The sequence below is a fragment of the Astyanax mexicanus genome, chromosome 18 (genome assembly GCF_023375975.1).
Source record: "Astyanax mexicanus isolate ESR-SI-001 chromosome 18, AstMex3_surface, whole genome shotgun sequence".
Taxonomy (NCBI): Eukaryota; Metazoa; Chordata; class Actinopteri; order Characiformes; family Acestrorhamphidae; genus Astyanax; species Astyanax mexicanus.
In genome coordinates, this window is record NC_064425.1 from 6,321,405 (window position 1) to 6,338,814 (window position 17,410).

General features: G+C 38.4%; 1 protein-coding gene across 1 annotated transcript in view; it reads right to left on the reverse strand.

The window, feature by feature from the left end:
• The window catches only part of snx19b (sorting nexin 19b), a 49,950-nt gene that overhangs the window by 30,859 nt on the left and 1,681 nt on the right, over positions 1–17,410 (reverse strand). The window contains exons 2-9 of the mRNA XM_007231036.4: positions 14,604–16,286; positions 13,505–13,643; positions 13,315–13,415; positions 13,096–13,215; positions 11,798–11,919; positions 10,740–10,833; positions 9,371–9,554; positions 7,498–7,624 (exon numbers count right to left, since the gene is read on the reverse strand). Coding sequence (XP_007231098.3) covers positions 7,498–7,624; positions 9,371–9,554; positions 10,740–10,833; positions 11,798–11,919; positions 13,096–13,215; positions 13,315–13,415; positions 13,505–13,643; positions 14,604–16,271 — 2,555 coding nt within the window. The 5' untranslated portion in view covers positions 16,272–16,286. The remainder of the gene's footprint in view (positions 1–7,497; positions 7,625–9,370; positions 9,555–10,739; positions 10,834–11,797; positions 11,920–13,095; positions 13,216–13,314; positions 13,416–13,504; positions 13,644–14,603; positions 16,287–17,410) is intronic.

Sequence of the window (17,410 nt, forward strand, 5' to 3'; positions counted from 1 at the left end):
TACAGCATGAGGCTAAATTTACTCCAGCGCGAGTCTGCAGTCATGCCATTTCCAGGAATCGAACAGTATCCTCTACAGACCCCATGAGACCACCATGTTGTCCAAGAGCTGTACATGATGGATCTAATCATTTCTGGCATGGAGGAAGAGGCAGCTGCTCGAGCCAAGCGCAAGATCGATTGAGTCCCGAATTCTGAAGTGATAGATGAATTCCAAAAGCAGGGGATTCTGTGGCATTTCCACAGTTCCAGTTCGTCACGTCGCTGGCATTTGTAGCGACACTTTTGAATGGATGGTTTCCAGCCGATTCCAGCGAGATGGCGCTTTGCCACTGCCAACACGTCTCTCCGCAAGATTTAACACAGAGGTTCTTCTGATATCGGCTCAATCCAAACAGTGCAAACGGCTCTGCTGGAGAGATTAATGCACGCTCGCTCGGGCTGTGACACCGCAGCAAGACCAATGACAACGTTATGTAACGTTCTTTTCCATTCCTTCCCATCCCCACTAGAAGCCCCGTGATTTAAAACAAAAAAAAAACTCTACATCTGTAGGAGGTTCCTGAGGGCCGTCCTAATGCCGCATAACTCCAGCATAACCATAATAACCATAACCACACACACACACAGAGAAACAGAGGATAGAATATTGACACGCTGTGAAAATAGGCAGCTCAAAGCTCTCTGCGGTCGACCAACCGCTACTCTAGACCTCATCATTTAGACAAGAGAGGTAAAGCGTCAGTGAGAAGTATTAGCCGTCTAATAATAACAAACCTGATGAAGCGACGAAGCCCCGCATTCATTAACCAGAGGCTCATTTGCTTCCCGAAAGAGATCATAAAAAATGGCTCCGCTCAGTTCAGTGGAAAGAAAAATACCTCCTAACATCAGTAAACGAGTATCAGTGCCATTGTGATCCAGCAGACGGGAACACTTAGTTTCAAAGTTGGAATTTTTTAATCAATCAATCAATGAATTAATTACCTACGTGAGAAGAATGCTTCAGAACACTGCACGAATCCTGCCCCAACAGGAGAAGATCAGGAAGATTCACTTTCACTCAAAGATTCAAGAAATAGCAGAGTTTAAATGGTCATTATGATCATAAAATCAATTCAAAACTCTGACTAGGACAGCTTAGGAACATCCACTCCTCAGTAAGTTGTGTAACAGTTATCTTAAAATTTTTTAATCTACAGTGTTACATGTGTACACTCTGGATTGGGAATACAATCATACCTAGAAGGCATCATCTCCCACAGTGGACAGCAATGAATGGTAACTGGTGTGATTGTGACTAGTGGCTTCTGGCAAGATTTGTTTAGCAACTCTGAAAGAGGAAATCACACCCACATTCAACGATAAACCTACACACTAAAAGACTCTAGTGTCACTCTTGGTTTATCTTTTAATATAAATGTGATTATGGACTAATTCAGCAGGTCTCGCCACTTGAGTTGTCCAATATACAGTCCAATATACTCACCTCTAGACGGTGAAAGAGCTAGCGCTGCAACTATCAGCTAATGCTTATACTGCTCCAGCCTCGTGCTGTACTTTAGCAGTGACTTTACTGCTCCTTACATGAGACGCACTGTCGAACTTTGGACAAAATTAAAGGATTTTAGATGTGGCTTATAGTATGAAAAAATGCAAACAAATTTTTATAAGTTGCTTTAAACACTTGCTTTTTACTGCTTGTGTCTTTGTATTGAGAGATTCTGTCAACAACAAATTGTACTTTTATTAAGGTTTCAACATTGAGAGTTTCCTTAGGTTCTAAACTTACTCGCTCCCTACCTCCCTATTCCCCTTTACACTGATATCATTGCTAAAGGTAGTTGATGCTCATCTGTCTCAACATTGCCTTCTTTGTTTATAAGTCATTTATATGGTAATTTGAAATCCCAGCTAAGGTGACTACCATCTGATGACCATCAACCCCCAATGAAGACACCCCCCACATACTCCTACCTAAACCCCTACCTTTCTTCCCCCTGCTGTGTTCAAAGCAGTTTCTACTGTATGTAAAGTCTTACTGAAATGTCTTAGTAGTTCAGTCTAGTTGAGTCTCAGTCTAGAGAGTCTCACTCAGACAGTAACAGACAGACAAGTCACATGGACTAGTCAGGCGGACACAGAGGGAGCAACGACCAACTAAGCTGTGCCCGTGTAGATTTTCTGTCTGCACGAGAATAAACTCAAGTCATCTCTCAATCTGTCTCCTGATTCCTGATTCCTGATTCTGACTCCTGATTCCTGAAAGCCAAATTTCTAACAGTATCTAGCAATGTGCAGACTGCAGAGTGGAAAAGTATAATTTTCTGCTCCTAGGGAAAGTGTAATTCACCTTTTCAAGACACCACTATAGGACCTGCTTTTTCTGGACAAGCTGAAAGATACAAAACTATTATTGAATAGGAAATGTTCCATATCCCATGTGAATTGATGTGGTAGAGTATCATTATAGTATGTTTTCATGAATATAACTGGTTACACAGCACTTTGCAGTTTCACATGAACACTGTCCTACTTGCATCTCTAAAGTTCCATGACTCTCCAAACCATCACTGATTGGTGGAAACTTCACACTAGACCTCAAGCAGTTTGGATTGTGTTTCTCTCCACTCTTCCTCCAGACTCTGCTCCCTTGATTTACAAATGAAATGTAAAATTTACTGATGATCAGTGATGGTTTATAGCGCCCAGAGTATTGGTGATAGCAGTGTTATTCTCCTCATTACGTGTCAGTGGAGCATCACAATCATTTTGATGTTGCTGTTTTAATGTAAACAATTTACATAGTGTTGCTTCATGGTAATTAAATTATCAAATAAATTCAATTTAATTCAAATGTTCATCTTTTTACATTCTTAAAACACTGCAAATAATGCCCTGGAAATGAGTGGGTGAACGTGTATATTCCTAGTTTCTCAATGTTCTTCCAAGAGAAATTAAGGGTTGCTTGAATGACTGACGTGATTAGTGTTGTTTGTGACTTTTATAAATGCCACAGATATAAATGTTACGAGATAATTTATCCATTCTGCAAATCTACTAGGACAAGATGTCCCATTCTCTTATGCTAACAGGTTGTGAGAACAAAGACAGAAAGAACTTTAATTTAAGCTAAGTAGAAAGCTAAAGCCGCAGGGGGAAACTGAAACAGGCCTCTCTGGCACGATGGCTGACCCCAGAGCAGTGGTTAATTTAGAGGTAACGGGAACAGAAGAGAAGGATAAGCAGTGTGTTGACAGCTTTAAAACACACAGCCCTCATTTCCTTCAAGCTGTCATCAGTCCCCAGAGCACCGATCCCTCACGAGTGCGTTTATGTTCTGCTTCAGGTATAAAAACGGCACTCAGCAGCAGGTGAAAGAAGTGACATTTCACAGCACTCACACACTAACACTCTTTATGTACTGCTGAACTAACTGCTTCTGTCTGATTTCAGGTTGAGTCAGACCTAAAAATATCACAAATTTTATGAGAACATTAAAAAAAGGCTTTCAATTGGTTCTAAAAATTGTTGATTAAATACTCAAATCTGGACACAAGATGAGAAATTACAGAGCATGGAGGCATACAGATTCAGTTGTAGCTTGGTGTGTAGATCATGCACACTCCTAGATTGCTAAAGCTGGTATCCCAGTTGGCACCATCAGTGCTCTTTTGGCAACCAGGCACAGTATAAAGAAGTTGGCGGAAACACAGACTTTCCGAATCTCTGGGAAGACGCGGGAGTCTACTGCATATCAATAACGCCTCCCTGATGCTCTCCCCTTGTGTGTATTTTCATGAAGCACATGCAAAACAGAGAGGGTTCTGATTGGCCTGTTCTCTCAGAGAGTCTGTGACTCAGCCAATCAGTTTTTAGTGTGGGCGGGAAGACCCCCCCCCCCCCACCCAAGGATGGGATACGTTCAAGAGCGTCAAGGTTCCCATCAAAACTTATAAAAAAAAAAGTATATCCATAAAAAAGTAAAAAACAATTTGTACAAAAAAACAACAGTTTGTAATAGTGATTTTAGCTTTGCCCATAGGGGACTAAATGAATGCAAAAGGCATGTGAGGTGAGTGAATATACATATATTAGAGCTCTGACAGACCTAGCTCATGCAAGAAATGGACAGAAATGTATTGTTCTTTACCATTGTGTCATTTTACCCTCTTGCAAAAAAAAACTAGCACATAATCTGACAACAGGTATTCAACCCCAAGAACTCTGCACCAACTGTTAAGCATGGTTGTGGGGGTGGTCACATAATGCTCTAATGCTGTTTACTGACTGTGGAACTGCTAAATTGCAAAAAAGTGGAGGCAATAATGAAAAAAGATCACCTCAGCCTCTGACCTGTGTGGCGCAATGTATAGCACCACTACTTGCCAGTGAGCAGACTGCGATTCAATTCCTGTTCTGGGTGACTATTCTGTGCTACACCAATACGAGTCTTACTCCTAACCCTACACTGAACCACCTCTGTAATAGGACTAATCTTGTAAGGTGCTCTGGATAAGAGCGTCAGCTAAATGCTGAAAAATGTGAATGTAAATGTAAATAGCCAAAGTTAGACATGTGGACACAACTGGGTGTTCCCGACACATCAACAGCGGTGGTGGAATGGATAAAGCAGGCCGACATCAAGCTTCTGGAAAGACCTTCCCAGAGTCCTGACCTCATCCCTATCAAAAATATGTGGAGCGTGTATAAAAGTCAGGTATGAGACAGGAAATTGAACTTTACCAATTCTGCCAAGACGAGTGGTCAAATATCCAACCAGAACTGGACCAGAAAACCACCTAAGAGACACTTATTTAAATATCAGCTGGGCTGTGTTCTTAAAACTTTAAACAGTACTTATAATAAGAAACTTTCTTGTTTTTATTCTATTAAACATATAAACATACAGCTCTGGAAAAAAAGAGAGCATTTAAAAATGATGAGTTTTTACCAAATTGAAAACATCTATAATTTAATCAAGAGGAAGATGGATGATCACAAGCCATCAAACCAAACTAAACTGCTTAAATTCTTGCACCAGGAGTAAAGGCATAAAGTTACCCAAAAGCAGTGTGTAAGACTGGTGGAGGAGAACATGATGCCAAGATGCATGAACTGAAACTGTGATTAAAAAACAGGGTTATTCCACCAAATATTGATTTCTGAACTCTTAAAACTTTATGAATATGAACTTGTTTTTTTTGCATTATTTGAGGTCTGAAAGCTCTGTATCTTCTCATTTTCTGCAAATAAATGCTCTAAATGACGATATTTTTATTTGGGATTTTGGGAGAAATGTTGTCTGTAGTTTATAGAATAAAACAACAATGAAGTGGTCTCTTATTTTTTTTCTAGAGCTGTATATTGTCATTATTCTGGAACAGAACAAGGACAGTTTAAAGCAATCACTGAAAGTCCAATATTGCATACTGCCCTAGCACTCACGTCCATGATAAGCGCATACAAACACTTGAACGACCCCAACTGCATAATATCCGAAGATAATGGATAATGGCACTGGTCATAAATTCCCCTATCAGTAAATGCCAGTCGAGCATGCAAACAGTAGCTGAAAACGAGGCCCTTTCCACACATCTGTTTTAGGGGGAACATTTTCTTCTACGACTGTCCCACTTTCCACACCATACAGTTACTGCTTTAATAGCCAGGCCAAAATGCAAAATGTTGGACACTGTTTACAAGGGTGGTTTTCAAGCCAACATTTTTCATGCAGACCGTGACCAGCGTGCTGAAAAAAAGGCTCCAAGGCTTTTCAGCCCTTGATTAGAATAGCGCAGACTGACAAGCGGTTACGGCTCGATCGGCCGGGAGCACGTTCTATACCCTCAAAAAGTGTGATTTACATAAAAGTGCCATGTGAACTCAAATCATGTCTGATTATTTTGAACGCAAATGGAGCAGCAAATCTCGACTAGCATTTTAAATGAAACCTCGCTCAAAAATATTTGTCTAGACTGCGTCACCGCTCCAAATAATTTGCAAATAAAATCACTAAGGCTGCTCGTGGCTCACAGTCAATCTTTTGCGCTTTGAGGATTTCAAATGTTCTCCTTAAAGCCTTAATAAAACGCAGTCGCGGAGCTTATTATTATTAACGCCAATATGTGATTAAATTAATGTGAACTTGAGGTGAAAACAATTTCACTGGTCCAATTTTGGGTAAAAAAACAACAATTTCATGTACTGCAAATAATCATAGTAGATTAAAGTTGATATATAGAAAATTTACCATTATTTGTAATGACATGATAGCAGAAGCTTGTTGTTTTTAAGCTAATAATGTGTATTTGGGCGTGCAGAGCTCCAGCATGTCAAACCTGGCTGGACCTTTTTTTCTTTATGAGTCCTTTATGATCATCTGAACATACATAATGTACTAACTTGTAAACTAAATTAATACTTGACCTTTAATGACGTTAAGGCAAAACAATTAGCCCTTAAATAACTTGTTCAAATTTTTAAAAGTAAAAGTGCTTTAAATGTGAAAATCTTTTTCTTTTATGCAATCCCTCAAAGATCTACTGGAAGCACCTCTACTTTTATATATAATTTTATTTCTAATTGTTTTTCTCATTTTCTTCCCAGTTTACAAGGCTAACTACCCAACCCACTCATTAGGACTCCCCCTATCACTAGTAATGCCCGAACACACCAGGAGGGTGAAGACTAACACCCCTTGGAGTGATGAGGGGAAAGAGCGCCATCTACCCACCCAGAGAGAGCAAGGCCAATTGTGCTCTCTCAGGGCTCCGGCAGCAGATGGCAAGCTGCATGAACAGGATTTGAACCGGCGATCTCCTGATCATAGTGTCAGCTCTTAGCCTGCTGGACCTTTAAAAGCCACGCAGAGTGTAATGCTGAACAATCTACAGGGGTTGGACAATGAAACTGAAACATCTGGTTTTAGACCACAATAATTTATTGTCCTGACGGACAGTTCTGGTGGAAACAGGAGAGTTGAGGTGCACATTGAATTCTGCCGTGATTTGATCAGCCGTGGTTTTATGTTTTTTTGGATACAATCCGGGTTAGCACCCGAACATCCCTTTCAGACAGCTTCCTCTTCCAGTGTCCACAGTTAATCCTGTTGGATGTGGTTGGTCCTTCTTGGTGGTACTGTTGCTGACATTACCCTGGATACCGTGGCTCTTGATACATCACAAAGACTTGCTGTCTTGGTCACAGATGCTCCAGCAAGACGTGCACCAACAATTTGTCCTCTTTTGAACTCTGGTATGTCACCCATAATGTTGTGTACATTGCAATATTTTGAGTAAAACTGTGCTCTTACCCTGCTAACTGAACCTTCACACTCTTACTGCTCTTACTGGTGCAATGTGCAATTAATGAAGATTGGCCACCATGCTGCTCCAATTTAGCCATGAAACCTCCCACACTAAAATGATGACATGTGTTTCAGTTTCATTGTCCAACCCCTGTATGTTTGCTACAGGTAGGTAGGTGGGTATCATACCGGTCTATGAGGGTCCCAAACAGTAGTCTGATGCTCCTCTGGATGTTCTCAGTGCACAGCCATCTCCACTGCTCCTTCATCAGCAAGCACAGGACATTCAAGGCCATATCAGCAAGCACCGTCTCTCCTGTTGAACAAACAAGGAATTTTGTATGGAGAATGCTTTAAATTGAATTAAAGTAATGTATGATTATCTTACATTAATCCGCCACAACATTAATACAACTAATTTGAATGCAAATCGAATGATATTGATTATCTGGTTATAATAACACCTTTCTAGAAACAGGATTTACATCTTAGGCAGCAAGTGAACAGTCAGTCTTTGAAGCTGATGTATTAGAAGCAGAAAAAATGTGCTCTGCCACTATCTACCGCCACTAAAACCATTTAAGTCAGAAAATGCCAACAGATCATTTTTAAAACTGTATTATTTGCCACCACAGAGAAAGAAATGAAAAGAAAAACATACAAATATTGTTTTAATGACAGGATAAGTAATGTTTGGAATAATTTAACTGATATTTTAAACAACACATCTATACACAGTTCCAGTAAGCAGGCCTGAGGAGTACTGATGCTTTGTTTAAATATACTGCCCTCTCGAGGCAGCAGAAATCTATTACACATCAATTCCCCACTATTCTACAGAGCATAGACTATACTCTCATGATTCTCTATCTATAAAGTACTATAATTCAGTTTATTTTACTTTTGTCCTCTAATCAAATTCTAGTAAATAAGAGAAACAATAGGATTACATGTAAACATTTTATTAACTTTAAATTTACTGCATTTATCTTGTTGCACATTGAATAGGCAAAGAAAATTTCATTGGAGATTCTACAATCTTTAAACTACAGTGTCCTCTTGTCTTCTACATTTATTCAATCAATATTAGTGGGTTTATTATTTATTAACTGTTAGAAATCATTTGGTAATTGCTATGATATTATTGCAGATGTTAATTTGAGGAAAGTGAGAAAAAATAAAAAGATGAGTCCTTAGGGTTTCTCATTATTACAGATAAGTGCAGTTCAAAAAAAAAATTAATATAACTGAAAAGTTACTTTATTTTAGTATTTTCAAACTCGTATATTATAAAGATGTATTACACACAGAGTGATCTATTTTAAGCGTTTATTTATTCTATTGTTAATGATTACTGATTTCAGCCAATGAAAACCCCAAAAAATCAGTGTCTCATAAAATTAGAATATTATAAAAGGCCAATTGGTACTTTTGGCAGTGAGGGCATTGTGCTAAGTCCTGCTGAAAAATAAAATCCGCATCTCCATGACAGTTGTCAGCAGAGGGAAGCGTGAAGTGCTGTAGGATTTGCTGTTGCTTACAACTTTTACTTTATTACACACTATTGTTTTATTATAGGCTGGAACCATCTAAAAATATAGAAACAGGACCCAATAGACTCTAGTATGTCTGTTGATGGATGCTGGATGTACTATACACTGAAAACTGCAGTTGTTTGGGGGGCATATTAGAATTTAAAAAGAACTGATGCTTTCTAGGATGTGTTTATTTCAGTGAAACAATGAAAACATATGATGTGTGGGTGTTTTATCTAGTAAACAAACAAAAGCTGAAATACTACGCAGTACAATGTAACACCGTAACTCCTGGTAGATGCAAAACATTGTTATACAGAACAGCGTAAACAATTTTGTATTTTGTCCTAAGGACATGAAATAAATTGGCATGAAACTTTTATAATACATGTCTTCTAAGGGTACAGGTGCAACAGTAATAATCATTCCTTGTAATATCAAGACCTAGTATTGAAATAAAATTTCAGGTATTCTTACACACCATATTAGGATGGCTGGGTGAAGCAAAACTGCAGCAAATAGCTTACCTTCATCCTGTGCAACTGAATTCTGTAACTTCAGTTTTGCACATGCGCAGGGCTCCACATCCCCCTTCCCACTGAGACTGACCTCTCGCTCTCCATCTCCATCTCTGCTCTGTGTCTTATTCAAGAGATTCTCTCGCTCCAGGATGTTGCTCTCTACACCGTTCACAGCGAGGCTGTTTAAAAGCTAAAAGAGAGAGAAACAGGATGCTACACACTAGGGGTGGGCGATATGGCTCTAAAATAATATCACAATATTTCAGGGTATTTTTGCGATAACGATATACTTGGCGATATAGGATAACTAAAATAATTTATTCATTTCAGGAATATAGTATAATAGTATAACAGTATAATCATAATGTGGAAAAATAAATAATATAAAATAAAATAATATAATGCAGCAAAAAATATTGCAGAATATTTAGTGCATGCATATAAACTGCAAACTAAAACAATTATACAATAAATACACTTAAAGCTTCATAGGAAATAATAGACTACTTTTAAGACAGAACATCTCTATTATCACGATATGGATTTTTAATATCATGATATTTCTGTGTCACAATATATTGTATACGATATAATATTGCCCACCCCTACTACACACACAGGCTCAGAACGTATTTAGCTGCACCTTCCAGGCCTTAAAGAGCTGTAGATATTTTACACCTAAAACATCAGTGTGTTACGGTGCATGCACAGTGAACCCAAACATAGTTAACATTGGTTTATTGGATTATGATTTGATTTTTAATTCCCTTTTTATTCGAGAGGAATGCAACAAATATTTGGCAACCCATAATACTTGGCTGATAATGGCAATAAAAGCACTTACGGTGGAAAGGTTTAAAATCATTGTTACGCACTATTCACACATATTAAATAAAATACAATAAAGCATCTCTTTTTAAACTTAATACAAATCTACTAAGTTTTCTTCCTCCTTAAAATCTATCTGCTAGGACAGTGTTAGCTGAAGAGGTCCATTAAGACAAAAAATTGAACTGCAATCATAAATGCATGACTAAAATTGAAAATTGCACAGCTGATGTAGCTAAATGTATGACTAGAATAGGCCTGCTGAAGTAAATTCATGATTAGAATAGCACAGCTGAGGTACATTTACTGTGTATGGTTGGTATGTCTGCTGGGATGTTAAAAAGGAGTTTAATCGAAAATTTAAATCATAGCTTCATAATTGATTTTTCTTTAAGAAAGCAAGACATAAATGCTGTCAGGCTTTGTATTTTAAGTAATAGATTCATTATATCCAGTTAAGGGTTTGGAAAATAATTTTTAAATCAGTGTCACTCCAGTGTATACAAAATAAAAACAGACAGAATGAGATGAAAGCTCTTTCACTCACAGTGCTGCCCTCGCCGAAGCAGTAAACCACTTTAGGCCTCATATCAGACACATTCAGAGCAGGGGTAACTTTACTGGCAAAACGCATCTTAGCCCTGAAAACAAACAGCGGCAGAATCTCAGAACAGGCCGCACTGCACAACACTACACACTGTTATTATTAACTAAATGATTTTAACATTGTTGGTACCACTTTAAAATAAGACTACCTTTATAAAGAGTTTGTAAATGGTTTACAATTAGTTTATTAATGGTTACTCATTAGGTTGTAAATGCCTTAAAAATCATTAATAATCAGTTACACTATTTGACAAACAACAGGTCATTGTTGCCCTTTCTATGCATGTGTTATAACGGATTATTAGACGACCTTTATAAAGGGTTTATAAATGGTTTACAATTAGTTTTTTTTTATTGGTTACTAATTAGGTTGTAAATACCTTAAAAATCATTTAAAAAACACATACGTTATAAATCAGTTATAACACATATGTAGAAAGGGCAACAATGTAGATAACTGTGTAATATAGTTCACTATTTGGCAAACAACAGGTCATTGTTGCCCTTTCTACTTTTGTGTTATAACTGATTATTAATGATTTATAAGGCATTTACAACACATATAGATAGATAGATAGATAGATAGATAGATAGATAGATAGATAGATAGATAGATAGATAGATAGATAGATAGATAGATAGATAGATAGATAGATAGATAGATAGATAGATAGATAGATAGATAGATAGATAGACAGACAGACAGACAGATAGATAGATACTTTATTGATCCCGAAGGTAGTATAATAAGAGAGCAAAGTAATAAATATAAGACTCTAGACTATAAAATTCTAAAAAGAGATTTATAAATATATACATATAAATACAAAAACTATACAAAGTGTGGAAGTAATCGGTCGTAGATATAAGGTACCTAATTAGTAACCATTAATAACCTAATTGTAAACCATTTATAAACCCTTTATAAAGGTAGTCTTATTTTAAAGTGGTACCACATTGTTAATAAAATTAACCCTCTTCACACACAAATCCACATACTTAGATTTCTTGTCACAGAATAATTTCCCATCAGGCTCAGTATCCACCTCATCAGTGGGGCTCTGTGGCTCTGAGCGGGGGAAGGCTGTCTTCAGGGTGTCCACGATAACATTCACCACCATCTGCAAATTCACAAATAACACACTCTCATTCACACCTGAGCTGCACTCAAACGAAGCTGTGACTGGAGAGGGAAGGGTAGATATAGAGGAGAGTTCTACAAGCTGCTGTATCATTTATTATTTATTTATCACATTAAAAAATTCAAATAACATGATTTGCTCTATTAAGGGTAAAACAGGTACTTTTATAACAAATAATCAGTAGTTTATAAATAAGCAGTAGGCTATATAAATGTAAACAGTATACTCTATAACTCTAAGTAAGAAATCAGATTATGAGAGCTGGATTTCAACTCAGTAATAAGATTTCCCATCACATTTTCTTTTACCGTATTTTCTTTTACGGACAATAAGGTGCATTGTATTGTAAGGCACACTATCATGTCTATGTCTATTTTCTGGTCCATTTTCCTACATAAGGCACACTGGATTATAAGGTGCATTTTAGGCGACAATAGTAAGGAACAAAGGTGTCGGCATGTTTCCCTTCTAATTCAGTAGGTCTCAAAACTGTAATTCTTATATATAAAAAAGGATGTAAAAAAGTTCTACACAGATTTCTCTCCTGAAAACTGTTTACTTGGGTGAGTAAAGTGCTTCTGTTTATTTACAATAAGCTTAGTTTTCCAGTATTTTGCCGTGGTTAGCAGCAGCACTAGCCACAGTTAGCAGCAGCGCTAGTCACGGCTAGCAGCACTTAGTGCTAGTAAATGATGCCTGACAGCGCTACACTGAGGAACACAGGGTGCTGTTAGGTAGCGTTTCGTCCCACGTATCTTGTTTTAACACAGACTACAGTCCGATTTACCAACCTCTGAATGACGAAAAAGCTAGTGCTAATAATGCTAATATTGCTCCAGCCTTGGTGCTGGAGAAACTTTACTGAAACTCCTTTATATAATAGATTTTACACATAAGGCGCACCAGATTGTAACGTGCACTGATGATTTTGGAAAAATTAAAGGATTTTAAGTGTGCTTTATAGTGTGAAAAATACGGGACTCTTGATTTTTTTGTAGTTTGGATTGGATAACTGAGTGCTAATTAGAGCGCATGCTCAAATATTTCCATGATGCTGCTTTCCTTTAACTTTAATGGTTATTGTGTTGCTGTAAATATATAATTTTTGTATAGTACATAAATATAAAAATGTATTTTAGTTGTGCTCTTTAGTACCTTGTCTATGCGAGAGACAATGCATGGCTTCTTCACAAAAGCGATTCTTGCGTCAGTGTTAAGAGCAAGGAACTCCTGCATTTCTTCACTGTTGGCAGTTTCAGGTATGGCACAAAGTTGCTGCAACAGAAAGCACAGTAAATTAGTTCAGGCAAATGTGCAGAATGTGCAAACTATACAATACAACACATTCAGAGATATGAGTTTCTGACAGCACACCTTAAGAAACGTTTCCAACAAACTTTTCCTGGCCTCCACTTTGTCGCTGTCCATGTTTCCAAAAGGAAGATCAGGAAAGATTTTCTTTGGTCCTTTCACATCTAAAATGACAAGATAATAAAGATATATAATTGTATGAAAAACGAAGAAAATTATCCAATATTACATTCTGTAAAGTAAACAAACTCACGCTTTAGGATTTTGCGCAGTTCTGGTTTCTCCTCCAAGCGCGTCTGCAGGTTCAGAAATTCACTATAGCGGCGACTGACCGTGTGATAAGCCACTGGCTGGAGTGTGCCTGGATTCTCAGAGTCCATAGCTGTTTCATACTGTGAATTATCAGCAAAGACAAACAATTACTGCAGCAGTAATATGTTTAATTTCTTATATATAAGTGGTCTAAAATAAGAGACCTCTGGAATATAATCAAGAAAAAAAGATGGATGATCACAAGCCATCAAATCAAGAATTTTTCCACCAGCAGTTATCCAAAAGCAGTGTGTAAGACTGGTGGAGGAGAACATGCTAAGGTTCATGAAAACTGTGATTAAAATACAGGGTTATTCCACCAAATATAGATTTTTGAATATGAACTTGTTTTCTTTGCATTATTTGAGGTCTGAAAGCTCTGCATCTTTTTTGTTATTTCAGCCATTTCTAAGATATTTTCTGCAAATAAATGCTCTAAATGACAGTATTTTTATTTGAAATTTAAGATAAATGTTCTCTGTAGTTTATAGAATAAAACAAAGTTGTACATTTTACTCAAACATAAACCTATAAATAGCAAAATTAGAGAAACTGATTCAGAAACTGAAGTGGTCTCTTAATTTTTTTAAACTTTAGCTTTACTCGTTAAGCAGAAAAGCATTCTGAACTGCACTGCACTGCACTGCCATTGTGTTCACTGTAGAATTTGTGAATATTTGGCAACCTAAAATGTTTGCTCGAAAAATGTTCTTCAGCCAAATAAGTGAAAATAATTTATACTAAACAATACATCATATAATTAAGTCTTATATTGTGTGATTGAGTGATGTTATGTACATCATGGAGTGAGAAAGAGCCAAAGATGAAAAAACAGAGGCAGTGACAACAGTTTGTATTAATTTTTACCCTTTACCCTTATAAATTAAATGAAATTTTTTTTTTTAAATGCTTTCAGCATCACTTTTAACGCTCTGGTTCATTTTCTTATCTCTTCAGAAGCTGGTTATTTTCTATTTTCCAGATAAAATGTCTTTTTTAGACATTTTATGACTAGACAGATTCAAAAGATGGACACTCACCTTCACAGTGTAGAGAGTGTACGGGTGTGATCCAGTTCCTCTGTGCTCCTTCGCTGTGATGGTTCCCGTGATGCGAAGGTTCTGAATAACCACTGGACCCTCAGGGCTGCTGAGGGGTTCGAATGCGAAAGGAGACAGAGGCATGGCTCCAGCTGATGGTGAGGTGGCCTGCAGAGAATCCGTTAGAGGAAGCTCACTGGGATTCAACGCCCCTGACTGATCAGCCTCCGTCAGCTCTGTGTCCATTTTTGTATCACTATTCTCAGGTTCCTGTAGAGCGCAAAGACTGGAGGGCAATTCCTCTGCTCCCTCAGTAGCACTGGAAGGCTGATCTTGCACCTCCGAGACCACCACCTTGGGATATGTTCTCTCTGCTGCGTTCGGATAGACACGGAACTCCTCCTCAAGGTCTAGCACACCGTCTACCGGGGTATGGCACTCTACGAGTCTTTCTGAGATTGCTTCTTCTGTGCCAATCAGAACCAGGGACTCTAAGGAGCTTCTTTTATAATCGTTCAGAGGGGACTCCAGGTCAGAGTCAGTTTCCTGAAAGAATGGATTGGATTTCGCAAGTCTTGGATAATCTCTTAGATAATTTGCAGAAGGAAATGACTCGACTTGTCTGGTTTCTTCATCCTCTACGTTCTGTGGACAGTAGAGCTCTGCAGAGTCAATGACGTCGTAGGAAGCCAGTTCTGGTGTGTCGGCGACAGATGGGAGATTTGGCTTGACTTTCAGGGGTAAAGAAGGAGGAACTTCCTGATCCTGCTGGGAATCATCTTGATTTGAAACCACTGGTGTTGGAGATGGAGATTCTCTCTTCACAGATTCCCTCTTAACTGGTCTAGGCTGTGGCTTATTGGAATTAGTAAAGATTTCTATAATCAACATATTTAACCAGTCTGGATCAGACAGTTTGGCAATTAAAGGCAGGAGAACTTTGCAGGTTATAAGTTCACACACCACAAATCTTCCCGTTCTTGTTTCAAGATGCGGTGGAGGGACAAGAACGTGTAAAAGCAAGTCAACAATTGCTCTTGCGTAGTTGACTTCTATGGCAGGGCTTTGTAGAGCTGGATAAGGTGTGCAGGCTGTGCTGTATTCCCGCCACAGGCTTTCATCAGCACCTCCACTTTCCTCCTTGCCTTCATTTTCAGCCCTGATTTCTTTGGCTCTCAAGTAGCACTGGAGATGGCATCCACAGAGATCCAACGTCCTCATGGTTAAAGCTTTCCTGTCCACTTTCTTCGCCCGCCGCTTGAGCTCCATCGCCATCGAGATCATGGCATTGTGCACCTCCTCCTCAAACTCAGGCTCCGAAGAGACTGTGTTGTACCAGGAAGAGACAAAGTCTCGTATGATCTTACTGACCGTGTTCTGGATCTCGTGGTCCAGCTCCAGCTCACTCTCCTCATCCGACTGGATCTTCTCCAGCGAGACAAAACGCTCCAGATGAAGGACGCTTTCAGAGTCGAGGACAGCCTGAGATCCAAGCCAACCACCTATAACCACTAAGAGGCTGGTGAACACACAGAGAAGCCAAACATTCACCAGTAGGTGAAAGAGGATCATCCAGGCCAGGAGAGCCCCAAATCCGAGAAGCTTCTTTTGCACCATAAACTCGGCCACCCCGCTGGGGGATGCGGCAAGATGCTCAGGCTGAGACATGGTACGAGCAGGAGGCTGTGAAGTGAACAGAAAATCATAAAATCAACACATCGTTCTTGCCAACATGCTTATGTCACATAGGCAATAGACTGTAAGCGGAATTGTTCACGTGATTTACTCTCAACCAGTTGGATGACCCAATCATTACAGCCCACCTTAATCTCTGACCGAGTACAAATCAGATATGACCCATGATGGGGGCCATCACTGACGTCCATATCTAGTATATGCACTGTTTTACAAAAGTTTTGAAGAACAACACCATTCACAACTAGGGTTTAAAAATAAAAAAGCTTAGGCTTTTACTTTTATACTTTAAGTCAGGCGTGTCTAAACTACAGCCCGCGAGCCATTTGTAGCAAAGTATTTTAGAAATAAAATGGAATTTGGCCCGCTATACAGCAGGTTTTTATAATGTGAGATTCAAAGTTTGAACATTAGGTGTCAGAAAACGGGCCAAAGAGTCTAAAATCAACGAGACTGTACAGTTGTAGTGCAGAAAACGAGCCAAAAGTCTAAAAGCTGCGAGATTGTTGCCGTAATGGAGTATAATATTAAGAAAATTTTGAAAAATCTTAGTTTACACAACACTGTGAAAGATAGATAAAGATAGTAACTCAAGTAAAATGGTGTGAAAATGGTGGTAATCAAGAAAATAGTAAGTGGTATATTTCATTATTTGTTTTATTACAGAGTCTGTGGCCCGTGGCAGCACATTTATTTCTCCTTCTGGCCCCTAACAAAAAAGTTTGGACACCCCTGCTTTAAGTAGTTTTGAAACCAGTACTTTTACACTTTTACATAAAGAGTAAAACAGGAGTATTTTTTAAACCCTAGTTGTTAATGCTGTTGTTCCTCAAAACTTCATATTTGTCTCAACTTCTATTGAGTCTCTGCACAGATCATCTTCATACGAGGCTGCGATAGGATTTCAGCCACTGAGCTAGTCTTAGAGTCTTTGTAAAACACAAAATCCACCGGAGATCCTATGTAAACCTATAGTTACTTACACAGAGGTGGGTAGTCCATGTCCAGAAAGTTAAAAAAAATAAATAAAAAAAAAGACAAGGTTTTTGCCCAGGCAGTTGGATTTTTACTTTTAACTAGTGTAAACAAATACAACACAGAGAGACATATTG